At 62.3% G+C, this 19,467-nt stretch overlaps 2 protein-coding genes across 3 annotated transcripts; one reads left to right on the top strand and one right to left on the bottom strand.

Moving 5' to 3' along the window:
- Positions 1–704: 704 nt before the first annotated feature.
- WDR73 (WD repeat domain 73) lies at positions 705–4,584 on the top strand. Its single transcript, XM_064642792.1, has 8 exons — positions 705–791; positions 920–987; positions 1,133–1,221; positions 1,433–1,521; positions 2,076–2,143; positions 2,437–2,601; positions 3,264–3,638; positions 4,194–4,584. The coding sequence occupies exons 1-8, from the start codon at positions 751–753 to the stop codon at positions 4,406–4,408; spliced, it is 1,110 nt and encodes a 369-aa protein (XP_064498862.1). The 5' UTR covers positions 705–750; the 3' UTR covers positions 4,409–4,584.
- Positions 4,585–6,876: 2,292 nt separating this feature from the next.
- Positions 6,877–18,952, bottom strand: ARRB1 (arrestin beta 1). 2 transcript variants are annotated; one of them, XM_064642764.1, is made up of 16 exons: positions 18,795–18,952; positions 13,955–13,985; positions 13,331–13,391; positions 12,814–12,858; positions 12,263–12,459; positions 12,091–12,150; positions 11,904–11,971; positions 11,374–11,509; positions 11,211–11,295; positions 11,056–11,128; positions 10,583–10,720; positions 10,305–10,388; positions 10,096–10,119; positions 9,173–9,243; positions 8,845–8,896; positions 6,877–8,190 (listed from the first exon to the last, which is right to left on the bottom strand). In XM_064642764.1, exons 1-16 carry the CDS (start codon positions 18,812–18,814, stop codon positions 8,079–8,081), a joined length of 1,257 nt encoding a protein of 418 aa, XP_064498834.1. In that variant the 5' UTR covers positions 18,815–18,952; the 3' UTR covers positions 6,877–8,078. The 2 variants fall into 2 exon arrangements, with proteins under 2 accessions (XP_064498834.1, XP_064498839.1); XM_064642769.1 differs by lacking the exon at positions 10,096–10,119.
- Positions 18,953–19,467: the final 515 nt, after the last annotated feature.

The raw sequence follows: 19,467 nt of genomic DNA, 5'->3' as shown, positions 1-19,467 counted from the left end.
ATTTTCATATGCACGAGCCACTCTTTTACACATATATATATATACATATATATAATAATTCATACGATGTGGTTTGCAGCTTGAGATTTTTATTAAACCTTTTTGTCAGGACGAGGCTGGACGGGGCTTTGAGCCACGTGCTCCAGTGGAAGGTGTCCCTGCCCAAGGCAGCAGGGGTGGAATGAGATAAGCTTTGAGGTCCCTTCCAGCCCGAGCCCTTCCATGATTCTACCTTTGATCACTTATTTCACTCATTTGCTTCTTTAGCACCTAGCACCTTCTTTCTGGCTTGGGTCAGGTTTTGTTGTTTTGGGGGGTTTTTTTCCCCGTTCCTTTTTCCTTCATTTTGGGCGAAAAGAAACCTTCTGCACAGCAAAATAAGTAACTCCAAATTTATTGGGATATTTTCTTTTTTTTTTTTTTCAAAACCAGTGCGGACTCCAGACTATTTATTGCACTCACAGACTGGAGGGCATCATCCGTGGGCCGCTTTAGCGGCACAGCCACAGCGAGCAGGAAACCTTTTTTTTTTTTTCCCTTTCCAAAACGTTACTTATATTAACTGGGGTTCCGTTTTCTTCCAGAGGATGCAATCCCGCGGTGTCCAAGGCCGTGTCCCCAGGGCACTGTCACACCGGGCACCGTCACTCCTGCCCTTCTCCGTCATGGCGGCGGCGGCACCGCCCCGCTGACGTCACTGCTGCGCGCCGCCGCGTGACGTCACCCGGCGCGCCGGGCGGGGGCGTTGCCATGGAGGCAGCGGACGAGTGGCTGCTGCAGTCGCTGCGCCTGTGAGGGACCCCCGGGACCCCCCGGATCCCCCCGGATCCCGCAGCCCCCCCCCGGCATCCCCCCGGCATCCCCCCGGGACCCCGCACCCCCCTGCCCCGCCGGCCTCACACCCGCCCTCTCCCCGCAGGTACCGCGACCTGCACACCTTCGAGCTCCAGGCGCCCACCCGCGTCATCGAATGGGCCCGCGGGAGCCGTGAGTGCGGGCCGGGAGGGGGGCTGGAGCTCCGGGGGGCCGTGGGCTGGGCCGTAGCTCGGGTGTGCCTCGGGGAGGGAGGGAGGGAGGGCCGGGCAGGGCTGAGCCCCCGCTGTGTCCCTGACCCGCCGTGCCCACCCCCAAGGTGTCTGTGTGGCCGGGTACGGACAGTCCGGTGGGAACGAGATCCTGCAGCTGATCCCACCGCCGGCGCTGCAGGCGAAGGAGGCGCAGGTGGGTGTGCAGCCGGGGGGCACCAGACCTCTCTGCCCTCCTGGTGTCCTCAGGGACCAGGGCTTGGTGGCCTTCACTGCTCCCCGTTGCTCTGACAGGGGCATGGCCAGGGACTGAGAGTGTGTCTCGTGTCTCTGCCTTTTCTCGTGGTAACCGAGCCCAAGTTGTGCACCACTGTGTGTGAAGAAGTGGCTTTGCCTCTGCCCTCTAGGGCGTGTGTCCAGAGAGAGACTTCAAGGTGGAGTGTGGTGGATTTTCAAAGCGCCCAGTGTACAGCCTGAAACATGTGCCAGACACCAGGTATGGCCTCCAGGTCCTTCCAGGGAGTACTGAGGTGGAAGGGGAGTTATCCACTGAGACCTGCTTCCCTACCTAGCTGGTCAGGGCTGCCAACCCCAAGAGCAGCCTGAGTCTGGGTAGGGAATACCCAGTTTCCCTAATTAGTTTCCCTAATATCCAACCTGAACCTCCCCTGACACAACTTGAGGCCATTCCCTCTCATCCTGTCCCTTGTTCCCTGGGAGCAGAGCCCAACCCCTCCCCGGCTCCCCCCTTCTGTCAGGGGGTTGCAGAGCCAGAAGGTCCCCCCTGAGCCTCCTTTTCTCCATGCTGAGCCCCCCTAACTCCTCATCATATCCCCATAAAATATCTTCATAAAGGCCCTTTGCCTGGGGCTGTGTTTGCCTGGGCTGTGTGGAACACCCTGCACAAGGTTATGGTCCTTCCAGCCCCTGTTCTGCTCCAAGCAGAGGCAAAGCTCCTGCTCACAGGAGGAGCAGACCAGTTTGTCTTGTTTGGGGTAAACAAGACTGTTCTCTGCTCCTGAGGAGGTGAAACCCTTCCTGTTTTCTCAGCTTGCTGGTGACAAGTGGCCCCCCCGACAGCTCCCTCCAGGTCTGGCAGGTGTCAGCAGAGGACTCTGGTAAGGGGACGTGTTTCTGAGCTCACGGGGTTTCTCAGTGTAGTTGTTGCATCAAACATCTCCAGCTCCCCCTTCACAGCTTGCCAAGCATTTTGTTCTGCTTATTGTCAGTCCATGCTGGATGTGTGGGAAAGAGGGAATTTATCCTGGAGAGGGGGTCAGGCATGATAAGATTTCTTATTGGTTTAGTAGGTCACTTTTAGCTGTGTGAGGCGTCGTTGTGAAACAGCCTAATCTGCTGGGTTGCTTGGCTCCCCGTGTGTCCTACAGCTGTTTCTGTCTCTTCCTGGCAGATGTTATTAAATCTGTGAGCACCATAGCCACAGAGAATGCCACGGGGCAGCCCTGGGCGAAAATTGCCACCATTTCAGCCAGAGCCCCCTGGGTCCTTCATGGCTCAACGCTGGACAGCGTCCAAATCACAGAGCTGGAGCTGAGGAAAAATGTCTACACAGCAGGTATTCGAAGCAAGCCTGATGTCTGATCGTTTGGAGCTGGGAGGGTTGGGCAAAGCAAGCTTGAGTAGCAAACGTTCCACTGAGCAGGTGCTTTCAGGTGTGTGCCAGAGGGTTCCATGGGCAGGGGCACCTTCCACTAGAACAGGTTGCTCCAAGCCCTGTCCAACTTGCAGGGATGGGGCAGCCTCAGCTTCTCTGGGCAACCTGTGCCAGGGTCTCACCACCCACACAGCCAGGAATTCCTTCCCAATTTCCCATCTATCCCTGCCCTCTGGCAGTGGGAAGCCATTCTTTGTGTCCTGTCCCTCCATCCCTTGTCCCCAGTCCCTCTCCAGCTCTCCTGGAGCCCCTTTAGGCCCTGGAAGGGGCTCTCAGCTCTCGCTGGAGCCTTCTCTTCTCCAGGTAAACACCCCCAGCTCTCCCAGCCTGGCTCCAGAGCAGAGGGGCTCCAGCCCTTGGAGCATCCCCTTGGCCTGCTCTGGCCTCCAGCAGCTCCCCTGGGGTGCTGTGTGCTGTGAGCTGTGCCTGCTGAGTGTACACCCCGGGCAGGGCTGCAGCGTGGCCCTGCAGCCTGACCCTGCAGCGTGGCCCTGCAGCCTGACCCTGCAGCCTGACCCTGCAGCGTGGCCCTGCAGCGTGCTGAGCCCCGGCTCTGCCCGCAGGCTCTCCGTGCCGTGAGGAGCTGGCGGGGCTGGCGTTCCTGGACGGCAGCACGGCGCTGCTGTGCTGTGTGCGGGGCCGGCTCTGCGTGGCCGACGTGCGGCAGCCGCGGGGAGCCCTGACGACCCTGCCCGCGCCCGCCGCGCCCGCCGGGGACCGCTGGTGCCTGGGCACCCCCTGTGCCGCCCAGGGCTCGGGGACGGGCGCCCAGCCCGTGGCTCGCCTCTCCAGCAGGGGCCTCCTCACCCTGACGGACCTCAGGAAAGCCTCCGAGCCCTTGGCCTCGGCCACGGCCAGAGTCCCCTCTCCCGGCTCGGGTGCCGAGTTCCTGTGCGTGTCCTGGGCTCCCGCTCTGCAAGGCTGCCTCGCCGTTTCAGGTAGGTGCTTTGGGCAGACATCTCCTGTTCTGGGTGCTTTTGTGATTTGTGTTTTTGTCAGGGCCCGGTTCACCCCACCTAAAACCCCCCGGTGATGGGGTGGCTGCTCAGAGCTGCCCCTGGAGCCAGCAGATATCCAGCTGATCGTGCTCTGCAGCTGCCTCTCCCCAGCAACTCCAGAAGGGGCCTGGAGGGGTTCTGGGAGGTGCCTGCTGCCTTCTCGGGTGATCAAAGTCCCCAGGCCCACCACAGGCACTGCCCTGACAGTGCCCACGACAGCCTGGCTGCAGGGCATGGCATTGATAACGCCAGCTGGGCAGCAGGGCTGCCTCCTGGCCAGAGCCTTGCACATTCACACTGGTCACTCCAGAAGCTTTTGGGATCTGACCCGGGCTCTGTTTGCTTGAGCTGTGCTCCTCGGAGGCACGGCTGCTCTGCTCTCACAGCCCAGTCTGGGCGGTTTGTCCTCGTTCCTGCTGGGAGGTGAGCCTGAGCCCAGCCAGAGCGGAGCAAAGCAGTTGATCCCCGTGCTCTCTGACTCCCTTTCTATCCAAGGTTTTGATGGGACTGTGCACGTGTACGACACGCAGAGCTGGGACGGCTCTGGCAGGGAAGCAGAGCCCATCTTTGTTCACCAAGGCCACGTGCTGGGCGGCAGTGGGGACCCTGCCCTGGTCACTGTGCACACGTGGCACCCGCAGAAGCCCCGCACTGTGCTGTCTGCAGCCAGCGACGGTTCCCTGCACGTCTGGGACTGGGTTCAGCCCTGAGGGAAGTGTGGGCAGACGGTGCTGTGGTGAGGTGGGGCGTGTTTCCTGCCTCTGCTCTAGCTGTGTGGGCTGTGGGGTGTCTGTCTGCCTGCAGATACCGTTTGGAGACTGTTGTAGTGAGCAGAAACAACTGTAAAGGTTCTATTTTACTAATAGTAAAAATTTTGGTTGTGCTACTTGTTCTCCTGTGTACCAGCCTTCAGATGAGAGCTGTGCTTGTGGTTCTGGCTAGGGCCTGGAGGGACAGGACAAGGGGGAATGGCTTCAAACTGCCAGTGAGTGGGGTTGGATGGGATATTGGGAAGAAATTCTTCCCTGTGAGGGTGGGGAGGCCCTGGCACAGGTTGGCCAGAGAAGCTGTGGCTGCTCCATCCCTGGAAGTGTCCAAGGCCAGGCTGGATGGGGCTTGGAGAAGCCTGGGACAGTGGGAGGTGTCCCTGCCCATGACAGGGGGTGGAACAAGATGAGCTTTAAGATCCCTTCCAACTCAAACCATTCTGGGATTTGATTAAAAAACCAGGAGTTTGAGGAAACAGGCTGTTCTGTGGGATATTTCCCCGCTGTTTTCCAGGCCCAGAGCACCGAGGGGAGTCTGCACTCCCCGAGGGGTGTTGGCATTTGTCACGTGCATGTATCACGAGCAGCAGCCTCCACTCAGGAAGTTGCAGTGTGACCACAGAGCCTGCTTGCAGCCTGCCAGAGCAACAGGAACAACCTTTCTAGCCCCAGCCTACTCCAAGCTCTACCCTCCCCCTCTGCACCCTGAGAGCACCTGGCCTAAGACAGGCATTGGTGTCCTTTGGCTCTCTTCCCACCAACTGCAAGTTTAGGTTTGATGGAGCTGATGTGATTTCCGGGGCTGAGGAAGCAGGCAATGACTCCTGCAACACCCACGCTGTTACCAAGGTGTTACCTGGGGAGAAAAACATCTGCCTGCAAAAGGCTCCCTGCTGCTCTGGGTGGTGTCAGCTGGGACAAGGGGGGCTGAAAGCAGGTGAGGGCTGTACTTCAGGAGCACCTGGGGAAACCTTACACTGGGAATGTGCTATACTGACCTGTGCCATGGCAACAGCTGTGTGCCTGAGGCTGGAGCCTGCTCCATCCTCCTCCCAGCACAAGCCGTGCCAGCACTTCCACTCCACTCCCAGAACTTCCCCTGGCAGCATGTGAAATGGGGGCAGAGTGTCCTGCCCGAGGCCAGGGGGTTGATGCTTTGTCACCTACTGAAGCCATGGGTCTGTGTCACCAGCAGCAGCAAAGGGAAAAGCCTGTCTGAGCCCCGGAGAAGCTGAGCACTCCTGCAGGTATGACTGAGCCTCCTTTCCACCCCTGAGGGTCCACAGCAAAACCAGTCCAGCTGAGCCAGAGTCAGACTGGGGGGAATGGGTTCTGACCGGGGCCTCCTGGCTCTCCATCTGCTCTTGAGTCAGTTCCTTCCTGCTGTGGCAGAGCTGAGCCTGCCCTTCCCCTGCAGCAAGACCTCTGGGCTCCTGAGTTTAGGAGGTGGCATTTCTGCCCCGCAGTGGGGACCTGCAGCAGCCCCAGAACCCAGCAACCCCAGGCAGCCTGTGGGTACACAGACATGAAGTTTCCAGAGTGGGATCCTGGAGCTCGGTGGGTTTTCCTCAAGCACCCCTGGAGCAGTTGGTTTGGCAAACAGAAGGTGCAGAGCTCGGCTGCTGTGGCTCTTCCTTCCTGGGGAAAACACCCACAGGGTGAAGGTCTGGCCGTGGAGGAGGTGGGCTCTGAGGAGGAGAGAAGACCACTGGAGCCTTCCCAGCACCCGAGGTGCTTCCTCACTGCCTCTTTTGCCAGATGTGGTGGAGCAGCTGATCCCTCCCACACCATGGTGATGCAGGTAGCTCAGCGAGGACAGGGAACTGAATTTGCTTGGCTTTCAAAAGAAATGGGGCTTAAGCAACAGCACGGTTTGTTCCCATCTAAACTTCCCTTTTTTCTCCCAGAATAACTTAAGCCTTCTTGTCCAGCTTGAACCAGATTCAACAGGAGACTGGAGATGTCCCAACTATGACGTACTCAGAGCTGCTGTGGGAAGGGATCATGCACGGAGGGACCTCCCTGTAAACGTGACCCTGCAAATCACAGTGGGCAGTGGGGACCTTGCTCCCAGGAATGCACCAGCCCCCAGCAGCCCGTGTGGGGTCAGAGTCCAGCTGTGTGACTGGAGACCTTGGCTTTGCTGGAGCCAGGTTTGTCCTTGGTGGGGAAGGCTGGGACAGCTCCTGCCTCCACCAAAAACGTGGACACCCCAAGATGGACCAACTTAAGGACGGTCTCTCTGTCCCCACAGCATCAGCGTGGTGAAGGGAGCTTTAAGGTCCTTCTCAACCCAAACCATTCCATGACTGTGGGACTTTCTGCCTGTGCCAGCTCCCCTGTCCTGAGCCAACAGAAGTGTTCAGGCCGGGACTATTTTATCATTTTTTCTTTTTTTTTTTTTTTCTGAGTTTAATAAACTAGAATAATTTATTCGACAGAACACAGAAACATCACAGACAGGGTGAAGAAACCAAAGCAGCCAGTATCAATGATCAGTACAAAGGAACCACTTTACAAAAAGAAGTACCACGCTGCCCCTCAGCTTTACCCAAAAATAACGGGTGGGGGGTGGGGGCTCAGCTCAGCACCCCACAGACTGGGAGGGGGGGATGGAGCTATCCCCCAGAATGCTCTCAGATGACAGCGCTGATTGCAACAGCACAATAAATACTGGGAATGGCCTCTCAGAGGGTGGTGGGAGACCTGAGACCCTTTGGGGGGAGGTCCAGACACCACCAACCTGTGAGGCACAAGAATCTGTTGAAATACTGATTAGGGTGGCAAACACCCTGCTCCCCTTCTCCCCTACCCCAAATGGGTGCTGGACCCCATGCAGGGAGAGGAAAACATCAACCCGGGGGGCTTTGCAGCTCAGGAGGAGCAAAGCATCCCTGGTGTCACCCTGCTGGGGACAAGGCTGTTTCACCACGACCCTGCCGTGGCTGTGAAGAGGCATTGGAGACCCAGCCCTGGCAGCTCCGCTGTGGAAAGGGGTGCAGCCGGGAGGACCCCTGGGCTCGGCCGCTTCGGGGGCTTGGGGGAAGAGCAGGGGGTGCTGCCCACCCGCTTGGTTTGGAGCAGCTGGGGCAGGGGCCATAGTCAAAGCCAGGCTCGTGCATCCCAGGGAGGGATCACATGCAGCAGGGCCGGACAGGGGGGACTGGCCGTGGGGGAGAGGAGGGGACACCGAGGTGCACAGGTGCCCTTTCCCATGAGAAGGCTGCCCAAAAAAGACACCCCCCCTGTTCTGCTGCAACCCCCCCTCCCCATAGCAAACTGGTGTTGAGACTGGGCTTATATAAAACACATAAAAGAGGCAGCTCATAGGAAAGGGCTCTGGGATGGGAAGTGGCAGGGGGCTGGACGGGGACGGGGTCAGAGCGAGCCCCCCTGCCTCCAGCACCCCCCAGCCGTGCCCTGCACGGGAAACAGCAGCTCTGGCAGCTGGATGAAGAGTGACAACACGGCACAGCTGGACGGTTATAGGTCCTGTGGCCATCGGGCTCCCGGTACAGGTAGAAAACAAAATTAATTAATTAATTATAGAAAAGAGAAGCAGCCTAATGTAGGGGTGTCCCTGCGGCGGGGCGGCGAGCGGGGGGGAGCTCGCTTATCTGTCGTTGAGCTGCGGGGAGTTTGTCCGCTCCTCCTCGTCCTCCTTGTCGTCCTTCATGCCTTTGAGTCGCTGGCGGGCGAAGTCCTCGAACACGATGTCGTCGTCACTGGGGGGACACGGGCACGGGGCGTGACGGGGGAAGGTGGGTGCGAGGGAGTCCCCCTCCCGCCCTGCACAGCTCAGCCCGCACCCCCACGGTGTGCCAGCAGCCCAGGGGGCTCCTGAGCCCCCCCGGCCTTCAGCAAACAGCCGTAGTTCTCAAAGCTCTGTTAATTGTTGGGCAGCGCACACAAAAAAAGCCCCCAAGCCCCCCCGGGAAGGATGCAGGGCCCCAGAGCGGCAGGTGCAGCATCACCAGGGCCATCGGCAGCGTTTGCCCCACTCCAGAGGGACCACAGCCCTGCAGGGAGGAGCTGGGTGGGTGAAGCACCCCAGAACCTCCCAAACACACCACCAGCCCCAGGGGACACCATGGGGACAATCCCCTCCCATCCCCACACACGACCCCGGCGGGCTCTTACTGCGGTTTCTCCTGTTTTTTGGAAAGCCATGCAGGGAAGGGCGAGGGAGGAGAGAAGAGAGAGGGGGATGGCGTGTGTCATGCATTACAGGTGACGTGCAGGGAGGTTAGTCACACGTGCTGATGCCATGGCACGGCGGGCATTAGCGGGTTAGGGGGTGCCATGCAACCACTGCCAACGTCCGGTATTCCCACATAGAACATGGGAACTCGGGGCACGGGGGTATTTTAGTCTCTTACTTTGTATCGAGCTCTATCAGATTTGTATCTATGGGTGCTTCGTTCTCTGGAACTGAAAAGAGGGATGGCACAGTCACGGGGTGGTCACCGCCATCCCACACACCCCCCCTAGGGTCATCACCACTGTCCCACTGGGTGGGTGCAACCCCCCCAGGGTTTGGCTGCACCAGGGTGATGGGGGCACCCCCATGGTTGTAACCCTGGGACCCAGTGAACAGGTCACCACAGGCTCAACAGGAGCCAAAAATCGCCCTCCTCACACCCTCAGAGGCCCCCTGTGCCCCCACCTGCCCCCAGGGATGCTGCCCCCGTCCCCCAGGGCACTCACTGTCCCGGTGTGCCGGCTCCTCCCGGGGTTTGGGATGCATCAGCGTGAAGGGCAGCTCCACCGCCACGTCGCTGCAAGAGACACTGGGGTAAAGCACGGGCCTGCCTGCACTCTGCAGGCAGGGTGGGACAGATCTGGGGGTGGGGGGCAAGGGCAGAGCAGCACCCGCCATTTCAGCCGCTGCAGAGCCCACAAAGCTGCTAAAACCCTGCGTTATCCCCCGCAGAGCCGCTCGGCAGCTCTCGTGCCTCTTGGCTGAGCTTGACCCCAGGGGGGATCAGCACAGCCCCCCCGGGATGTAGGGGGGCACGAGGAGGGAGAGCAGCATGGCAGAAATCTGCCTTTTAGCAGCTTAAAGGATCCAAATCCCTTGGGTTTAGGCTGTGGCTGGCAGTGCCATGGGAATGGCAGGAGGTGCACCGAGTTTCCCAGTGCTCAGCAGGCACAGGGGTGGCAGGGTGGGACAGCCCGAGCTGCTCCAGGGACAGGGTAGGACAAGGCTCAGGCAGAAAAGTGTCCCCCTGGGAGGGCGAGCAGGCCCCGTGGTCTCTGCAGGACCCCATGGTCGGGGAGCAACATGAGGATGGAGTCCTGGAAAGCTCCAGAGACTCTCCTCCCCACATCCAGAGGTGCTCAGCCCCAAGGAGCCACCTCCATGCTCTGGTGACAGTCCCCAGCAGCACCCACTGCCTCTCTCTCTGGTCTGGGGAGGGGGATGCAGGGTCCAAACACTGCCAGCATCCCCAGCCCCACCACCCCGACCCACCTCTGCCAGGCTTTGGCTTGGGGTGAGACAGTGTCCCCAGCGCAGTGGCACCCCAAGGACAAGCATGGGGCCAGGCTGGCAGCACCCTGAGGGGCTGGGGGTGCCACTGGGGGACTGCAGCAGGGACAGTGGGGTGTTGAGGGGAGCAGGGTGTTACCTGGAGGCGAGGTCTCCCAGCAGGCTGGCGTGGGTCAAAGGAGACAACACATTAGTCACCATCCCCCCAAGGACACGCGGCCTCCCCCACCTTTTGTGTCCCCCCGTGTGCTGCTGAGTCCCGAGGGAGCTCTAAGGGGTGATGGGCCCCACCTGCAGCACAGACCAGCCCCAAGGAGAGCAAGGGAAGGGAGCAGGTGTGGCACTCACCCTCCTCGTGACACCACCAGCTTCACCTTCACCTTGTAGGAGACGATGATGCCCAGGATCTCCTTGTTGGCTCCATCTCTTAACCTGGAGGAAGGGGAAGGTGGCATCAGCGAGGGAACAGCGATGGGGACCGGCCCCCCGTCATCCTGAAGGTCCCCCCACGGGGTCTCCTCCACCCCAAGCATCACCCCTGGAACAGGGGCTGGATGCCCACCAGGGCCAGGTCCTGCCCCCGTGCTGCCAGGGGGACAGGAGCCCTGGGGGGTGGAGGGGCTCACAGCGTGCTGGAGGCCAGGTTGGTGTCCTCGTGCTTGAGCTTCCCATCCAGCGCCAGCCCCCGCTTCTCCCGGTTGTTGGCGAGGAAGGGGGTCAGGGTGTAGACTTTGCAGAAGGTCGAGCTCGGGGCCACCATATCGCTGGAGATGACAGCCACCATCAGCCAGAGCCCCAGCTGCCCTCAGCCCCCACAGCCCCACCCTGGACACCTCCATCCCAGCTTGGTTAACTTCTCCACACATTTCCATCCCTGCCCCAGCCTGGTGAACATCTCCTTCCTGGGGGATGCAGAGGGTCATGTCCCCAGGATGCCACCAGAAGGAAGGTCTCCATCTCCCTGTTCCTCCCATCAGTTCCTGCTTGCTGAGTGCAATGTCCCACCGGGGCTGCACTAGGACAGGAGATCTCCAAGGCTCCCCCAAGGGTCCCCTGAGGTCTCCGGGGCCCCTCACGTCCCCAAGGAGCCGTCACTCACTCAGCATCCTCCACAGCCACCGGGCACTTGTACTGGGCAGTGTTGAAGAGGCAGATGTCGGCGTACTGGCGCACTGGGGCGAGACACAGAGATGGGAGTCAGGACAGGGATGGGGACAGGGACACCACTGGGGGGGGAATGGCCCTGCTCCTCACCTGAGATCTTGATCTTCTTCACGGTCTTGTTGGTGTTGTTGGTGACGTGGACGTTGACGCTGATGGGCTCTCCGTGGTAGTAGATCTGCAGGGCAGCAGAGCAGGGGGAAGGTGAGGTCCCCAGGGCCACCCCACCAGCGTCCCCTCCGCAGCCCTCGCCCACCTCCTTATCCAGGGAGGCCTCGAGGTGCAGCGGTTTGTCTGACATGAGGAACTGCCGGGTGGTCTCTGCCATGGGCTGGGGGCCGGGCCGCTCCGGCGCATACTGGACCTTCCGGATCACCAGGCGCACCGAGTTCCTGCAGGACACAGCCACAGGAGAACCCAGGCGCTCGCAGACCACCCTTTCTTGGCCCATTTTGGGTGAAATCCCTCTTTTCTTCTGGTCTGCTGTGTCAAAAGGATGCTGTGGGAGGCCTCAGATGGGTGCCCGCCAGGGCTGCAAGGGGGCAGCCCCATGGCCGGGCCAGGCTGCCCACAGCAACCACTGGGCTCCTTGCACAGTGTCTCCATCCCAGCCCCAGGATCATCTCTGACCCAGCACTACCCTGGAGAGCGGGTGCATCCTGGAGGACACCTCCATCCCAGCCCCATCCCTCCCAAGGTGGGTAACAAAGCAGGGTGCCCCCTTCCTGCTGCCAGCACCCCTGGGATGCCGCTCCCATCCGGGCTGGACAGATCCTCTCCACTCACCTCTTGTGGATCTTCTCTTCCAGGTTCTCAGCACAGAACGCTTTGACCTCGTAGTCCACCCCACAGGCCTGGAAACCAGGAAGGGGGGAGAAGGAGGCAGGGAAACTCCTTTGCACCTCCCCAAGAGGTGACCCCAGCAGAAGCCACCCACCACAGCCCCGTGGCACGGGAACATTGGGGACCTTACCTTCCCCGTGTCCTCCGGGCCCGGCTGCAGAGTGACGGAGCAAGGCAGGTTGGGGGGGATCTGGAGGGGAAAGAGGGGTGAGGAGCTTTTGGGGGGCTGCTGGAAGGCAGGAAATGCCCTGGGGCAGGGGTCACGGTCCCCTCCAGCCCCAGGGCGCTGCCCCTGCCCCCACCTCGAAGGTGAAGGGGTAGGCGTGCTCGCCCAGCTTCTTGATGAGCCGCTCCTGCAGCCGCGTCAGGGGCTTCTTCTCCTCGGGCACGGGCGGGAAGGCCTGGGAGTTGGCCACGAACAGGTCCTTGCGGAAGGTCAGCCCCAGCACGTCCAGGTCCTCGCGGCCATAGCGGAACGCGCAGGTCAGCGTCACGAACACTGCCAGGGCGACAAGGGCAGGGGGTGCCTGGGGAGATCCGTGTGCCAGGGGGGCACCGCGGGGAGATCCGCGGGGGCTCGTGCCGGTCCCACCGGCGCCAGGAAGCAGTGGTGGCCTGAGGACGTGCCGTGGTGGGGACACGGGGATGCAGCAGCCACCTGTGCCTTGGGGTGCCCACCACAGCACTCCCATCCTCCACAGGACAGGGCACCCTCCGTGGGGACACGGGGCTGGGAGATGTCACCCAAGAGCCCAGAGATGCCAGTGCCTGGGTAGGACTACGTGAGGACACCAGCCACCCCCTGTGGCAGCACGACCTCTGTGGCCCCAGCGATCCTGAGGGGAGCTGTTACCTTTTCTCTCCTTCAGGTATTCGGGATCCACGAGCACCACTCCATCTGCAAGGGAACAGCCGGGTCAGAGACACATCACCGGGACGCGGGGACACACTGGCAGGGCCAGGGAATACCATGGCAGGGTTAGGGGACATGATGGCAGGGTCAGGGGACGCTGCTGGGAGGGGACACACACACTGTCAGGGTCAGGGGACACGCTGGTAGGGTTAGGGGGGGATGTATAGGCAAGGTTTGGGGGGACACCAGCAGGGTTAAGGGGGGACTTGCCCCTCCTTTACACAGAGAGGCATCACCTCCAAGCTGCCAGCTGGGGCTGGGGAGGGACACGCTGGCAGCAGGGGGACAGTCGGCACCCACCACACCCAGGGCACGTGCAAAGCCACAGGGGGACATGAATATTATCCCAAACCAGCTGTTTTCTGCTCCCCAAAATCCTTCCTCCCAGACAGGCCCAGCCCCACCCCAGCATGTGTGTCTTCCCCCAGCTGAGCCCCCCCCTCCTGCCCCCACATACCCACGGGGTCCACCACGTCGATGTGATCCACAAAATCCCTCTTCCCCAGGTAGACAGTGAGCTGTGGGGGGGACAGGGGGTCAGAGGTGTCTAGAGCAGCCCCCAGGGTCCCCCCATGTAGTCAACCACCCACTGAGGTCTGTGTTCCCCACGATCCCCATGTGTCACCCCGTCCCTTTGGCACCCAGAAGCCAACTCCCCTCCATCCCAGGCAAAGCCTGGAACCCCTCCAGCTGTCCCCAGAGCTGGAGAAACTTTGTATCTGGGGACACTTGGGTGGTACCCTAAGGGCTTGTCCCTCCCTGTGGGACAGAGATGAGTCCCCAGGTGCCACCTTCCCACCTTTCTCCTGATGGGGAAGCTGAGGCACAGGGCAGGCAGCTGCCAGGCTGGTGCCATCAGCCCCAGCTGCCAGACCCAAAACCCCACAAGCAGGGTTGCCTGCACCCCAGCACCCCAAAACCCACCTCCTCAACCCCGACCTGGGACAAGCCCCCCCCGAACCCCACTGTGCCTCAGTCTCCCTTCCCGCTGCCACGGCAGGGCAGCTCTGGGGTGCAGGGCCCTGTCCCCACTCCCAGCCATGCCTGTGCCCCCATGGCTGCCCTGCCGTGTGCCCCTTACCTTCCCGTTGGGACTGGCTTTCTTAAACACCCTGCAAAACAGCAAAGGGGGGTTAGCGCTGGAGGGGGCACCCTCATCCTCCATCCTATGGGAGCAGCCCCCAGACACCCCCCAAATTCCCTCTGCAAGATCCCACAGAGACACGGGAGAAGGACGTGGGTCCAACATGCCACCGGCGGGAATGCCAGAGCATTCCCAGCCTGCCTGCTGCAGGCAGGGAGCGGGCAGGGGCAGGCAGGGCTCCCTCGCCCGGCGCTGCTGGATTTCAGAGCCTGCCCTGGCACGAAGCCACCCATAATGGGTTCTCCTCGGATAATCCCTCCTCGCCTTTAAATTCCATTAAAACCATCCGGGAAGATTAGCAGTGGTGGTTCAGGCTGGAAAAAACAATTTCCCAGGGCAGCTGCTCGGCTCTGCCAAAACGCCCGGGGCTGCTCCGGGGTGACGGGCCCTCGGCCATCCCACTGCCCACAGCTGGCCCAGAGGGTGCCACTCCGGGGTGACCACCTGACCATCACCCTGGCAATGGGCTGGGATGCACCAGGAGATGTGTGGGCACGCCCCTCATCCCCATATTCCTGAAATCCTGTGTCCCTGCTTCCCTGCGTCCCTGCCTCTCCACATCCCAGCATCCCCATATCCCTGCACATGTGTGTCCCTGCGTTCCCACATCCCTGTATCCCCACGTCCCCACATCCCACCCCCTCGAGAGCTGTGGAGCCCAGCGTGGCCTGGCCCAGCTCTGCCCAGGAAGCAGGATCCAGCCCAGATAAGTGAGCGTGTGGTTTTGGGTCCCCCAGGCCCCTTATTCCCTCACCCCCAGACGAGCCTCAGGAACACTGCCAGGCACATAAAACATTGGGACACCCTGCTGGCCGAGCCAAGCCACTGGGAATGTCAGGAGCATCCCACCGGCCCTTCCCAGGCGGCTTTTCCTTGCAGAGTGGTGGGGGTTGACTTTTCCCAGCACTTCCACAGTGGGATGTTTGCCATGAGGGTTTATGAGCACCGCGGTGAGGGTGGGACCCTGCACCGGTGAGAGGAAAGATGGAATTCATGGGAATGCTGCTCCAGTTAAAAAATTGGGGGGATAAAGGGCCCAACTTGCCACAGAAGGGCATGAGCACCCCACAATTGGGTTTGAAGGCCTTGAGAGATCAGAGCACCCAGCCTCCAGAGCCGGGGATGGAGGGGCGATGGATGCATCCTCCTGAGAGCCAGAGCAACCCACAGCGGGGTTTTCCTGGGCCATAAACACGGTACAGAGAAGCAGGATGGGGAACATCCCCTGCCAGCCTGTCACCCCCATGTCACCCCACACCTCCCCAGCAGCCCAGACGCAGGGGAGACCCCAGGGAGCATCCAGCACGCTGGATCCCAACCCCAGCTGTGCCAGGAAGCCCTGGAAAAGGCGTCCAAGGCTGGAGGCTCAGCGGGTGTGCCTTCCAGCCCCCCGGGACCTCCTTCCCAGCCCTCGGGACACCGACAGAGCCACTAATGAATCTGGTGAGAGCAGATCGATGGCGGGCGCTGCGGGAAGCTGAGCCTCACCACCCTGCCTGGCACTGCCCCACGCCAGCCAGGAACCTGAGACCTGCACAGCCCCACACTGGGGTGCAGGAGCCACACACAGCCCCACACTGGGGTGCAGGAGCCACACACAGCCCCACACTGGGGTGCAGGAGCCACACACAGCCCCACACTGGGGTGCAGGAGCCACACACAGCCCCACACTGAGGATGTAGGAGGCACACACAGCCCCACACTGAGGATGTAGGAGGCACACACAGCCCCACACTGGGGTGCAGGAGCCACACACAGCTCAAGGCCTGCACAGCCCCACACCGTGGGCACAAGAGCCCCAAACAGCCCCACACTGGGGATGCAGAAGCCCCATATTATGGGTGCAGAAGCTTCACAGAATTCAAGACCACACACTGGGGGTACGGGATGCCCACACAGCTCCCTATTACGGGTGCAGGAGCCCCACAGGGCCTGAGCCCCACGCTGTGGGTGCAGCAGCCCTGCCTGGCCCCACCCATGGGTGCAGGAGCTCGGATCTCCCCAGATTCACATCCCAGCAGCCAGGTGTCTCCAGAAGCACCCGTGAGAGAAGGGAAGGGGCATGTGGGGACACGGTGGCCTCTTGCTGCCAGGGGGGTGACCCTCGCCCGCCACCGGATCCGGAGGGAGGGAAGGAGGAAGCGTGAAGCCATCCCTCCCCCTCCAGCCCTTCCTGGTGTCGAAACACTGGAGACACGAGGCAGGAAGTGGCGGCCGCCGCTGCCCATCAGGGACTTGGGGCCCCACGCCACGGGCTGGCAGGCCCCGTGCCCCCCGAGACCCTGGCGCGCTGCCGCACAGCCAGATTCCACTCTCCTGCCCTCTCCCTGCCATGGATCCCACCCCTTAATGAGCTCGTTAGGCACCCGGCCAGGGCTAACGATGGCTTTATTAGGTGGCCAATAATTGAGTGGGGTCCACTGGATCTCGGCTGGGAAGATTTATGAGGATTTGATTCCCTTGGGCACTGGAGTGGGGTCTGATGGCAACACCATCAATTGCCTTTGAACCCAGGGCGGAGGACCCGGGGTTTTCACCGGCTCTCACGCTAACGAGGCTGGCAGGCGGCTCTAATTAGCCAGAGCCACGTTAGAAGGGACCTCCAGGGATAAGGAGCCGCCAGCAACCACATCACACGCTCCGGCACAACCCCGCGGTGGCGGCCGGTGGCTCCTTGCCAGCCATGCCGGGATGAGCCCGGAGCACCGTGCCAGCCCATCCCAAAGCTAAAGCATCCCACAGGCCCAGTCCTGCATCCTGCATCCCCGCTGCATCCATCCCTCCCGGCTGCATCCATCCATCTATCCCCTGCCAGGCTCAGCAGCAGCATCCCCCACCCAGGTCGGAGCTCCACCGACTTCCTTGGCAAGGAAACGCCTTGGCTGTGGGATCCGGGATGTGTCTGGATCCTGCTGTTATTACCAGAGTTTGCTCTCTAAACAACGTCCAGGAAGCAGGAGTCTCCTGTCCTGGGCCACCTTCCAGGGCTTCTTATCTTCCCAGTGGAGATCCCTGTCCTGCTCCCAGATCCTATGGCTTTATCTGGGGGAATGAATGGGATGGCAGAGGGACTGGGCTGCCCCGGCACACTGGGATACTGCAGAGGGGCTGGATGGGACCATGGGGTGCCAGGAAGGGTGCGAGGGGTGCCTGGTGCCAACCAAGATGGGCTCTGCTGCACCAGGACCACCACAGAGCTTCCCAGCCACCGGGAAACCACCCTCGAGCCACCGGCCAGGAAGCCCAGCGTCCAGGCATCCCACGTGGGGCAGTGGCTGCCCTGGCTGGGTGCTGGGTGGGAAGAGCCAGGAAGGATGATCAGTGGTGCCAACAGCCACCAGCTCTGCTGTTTCCTCCAGGGAGCTGCTTCCTCCAGCTCTTCCCACTGCAGGGCTCGGTGGCTCCCAGGAAAAGTGGGGTGCACAGAAGGAATCAGCAGAAATGGGCTTTAGCCGTGTCAGATGGCAAATCAGCTCCTGCAGCTCGACCTCCCGACCAATCCAAGTGGATTTGGGGTTGGAGATCCAAACTGGAGACGAAGGAGGATTTGTCAGCCTAATTCTTCCCCTCCCCAGCTCCCTCTGTACGCGCTGCGTAGGCAGGGAGAAGATCAGCTCCTGCCCCTCCTGCTGGCATGCCTGCCGATGGGAATGCCGATGGGAATGCCGCTCAGCGCCTTCCCCCGGCACCCGAAAACATCTGTGGGCTGAGCCAGCTCATCCCAGGGATTGCACCCAGGGGTGGGGGGAACCCAAGGGGTGCTCCAGCCCCCTGATCTGGGGGACTACTTGCCCGCTCCGGGGGTGCAACCTGCTGGCTCTCAAGGATTCGGGATGCTGAGCCAGGGGGAAGCAGATGGTATTGCCCATGCCTGGGGCACCAACACGCAGGCAGCCCGTCCAGCAGGGACAGCCCCTCCCCAAAATGCTGGGGGGATTCAACAGGAACCCACAAATCCCATCCTGCCACCCCAAAACGCTGCAGTGTTTCTGGAAGGTTCTGCCCCGGCAGGGCCGGACCCCCCCATCCTTCCCTCCTGCCGTGGGCACGGCGAGGGCAGCGGCGGCACCACAGCTCCCTAAACCCGCTGCCCAGGGGACACAGGGGGTGAGCAAGGGGAGGGCAGCGGTGCTGAGGGGTGAGCAGAAGCACCCTGAAATCCCTGGTCCTCCCCGATTAATGGCCATGGGGACAGAAAGGGACTGGGGCGAGGAACGGGAGCATCAACCCCTCGGCCACAGCGGGGCCAACAGCCAGACCCAGCCGGGGAGGGGGCGTCAGAGCTGCGGGGGCCGGCAGGGGTCAGCGGGCTCTCCCCGAAATCCCGACAGCCCCTTCCCGGGCCGGGCAGCCCGGCGGGTCCCTGGAGCCCGGGGGGGTCCCCAGAGCTCGGCATCCCCAGGCAGCGCTCCCGTGGGACGGAGCTGTCGCACGTCGTGTCCCCGCGCTCCGGGGCTGGCACGTGCCACAGGCAGGGGGGTGACACCAGCACCCGGGTCCCCCGGGGGTCACCGGGGCGAGACCCCCCCAATCCCCCCCCCCCGATCCCTCCGGGCTCCGCATCTGACGGGGAGGGAGCAGCGACGCCCCCGAGCACCCCCGAACCCCCCCTGCCATCGCCGGGTCCCCGCGGCCCCCCGGGGGCACCGCACACGGGCGGGGGGGGACCCGGGGCAGCCCCCGCGGGGCCGCGGGCAGCGCCCGTCCCACCCACCCCGCCGCGCCCGGGGCCGCCCCCGGGAGGTCCCGCTCCGTGCCGGTCCCGGTGCTCACTCACCGGGTGCCTTTGTCTCCCATGGCCCCGCCGATCCTGCGGGCTCAGCCGGGCAGCGCCGGCCGGGCTTGGAAAATTACTGGCTGTGCGGCGGCGGCGGGAGCGGCGCGGGGCGGGCGCGGGGCCCGGTGCGGCCCGGTGCGGCCCTGCTCGGGCCCGCTCGGAACCGCTCGGGCCGCCTCGGCAACGCTCGGAACCGCTCGGCTCGGGCCGGGAGGCCGGCGCTCGGGCCGGTTCGGAGGCGCTCGGAACCGCTCGTGCCGGTTCGGAAGGGCTCGGGGCCGCTCGGAGGCGCTCGGGGCCGCTCGGAGGCGCTCGGCAGGGCTCGGCCCGTCCCGGTTCCGGTGCGGGCGCTGCCGCCGCCGCCGCCTCCGCCCGCCCCCGAGCGGCGGCCCCGGGCGGGGGGGCACGGACGGGGAGGGGGGAGAGGGCGGGGAACGGCGGCGGGGGGGCTGCGCGGGGACACAGAGACACACACACGGACACACAGACAGACACAGGGACACACAGACACAGGGACACACAAACACACGGACACGCACACAGAGGGACACACAGACACACACATGGACACGCAGACAGACACAGGGACACACAGACACACGGACACGCACACAGAGGGACACACAGACACACACATGGACACACACACAGAGGGACACACAGGGACACACAG

This window comes from Pseudopipra pipra, chromosome 2 (assembly GCF_036250125.1).
Source record: "Pseudopipra pipra isolate bDixPip1 chromosome 2, bDixPip1.hap1, whole genome shotgun sequence".
Classification (NCBI taxonomy): Eukaryota; Metazoa; Chordata; class Aves; order Passeriformes; family Pipridae; genus Pseudopipra; species Pseudopipra pipra.
This window is presented reverse-complemented; position numbering and strand designations above follow the sequence as displayed.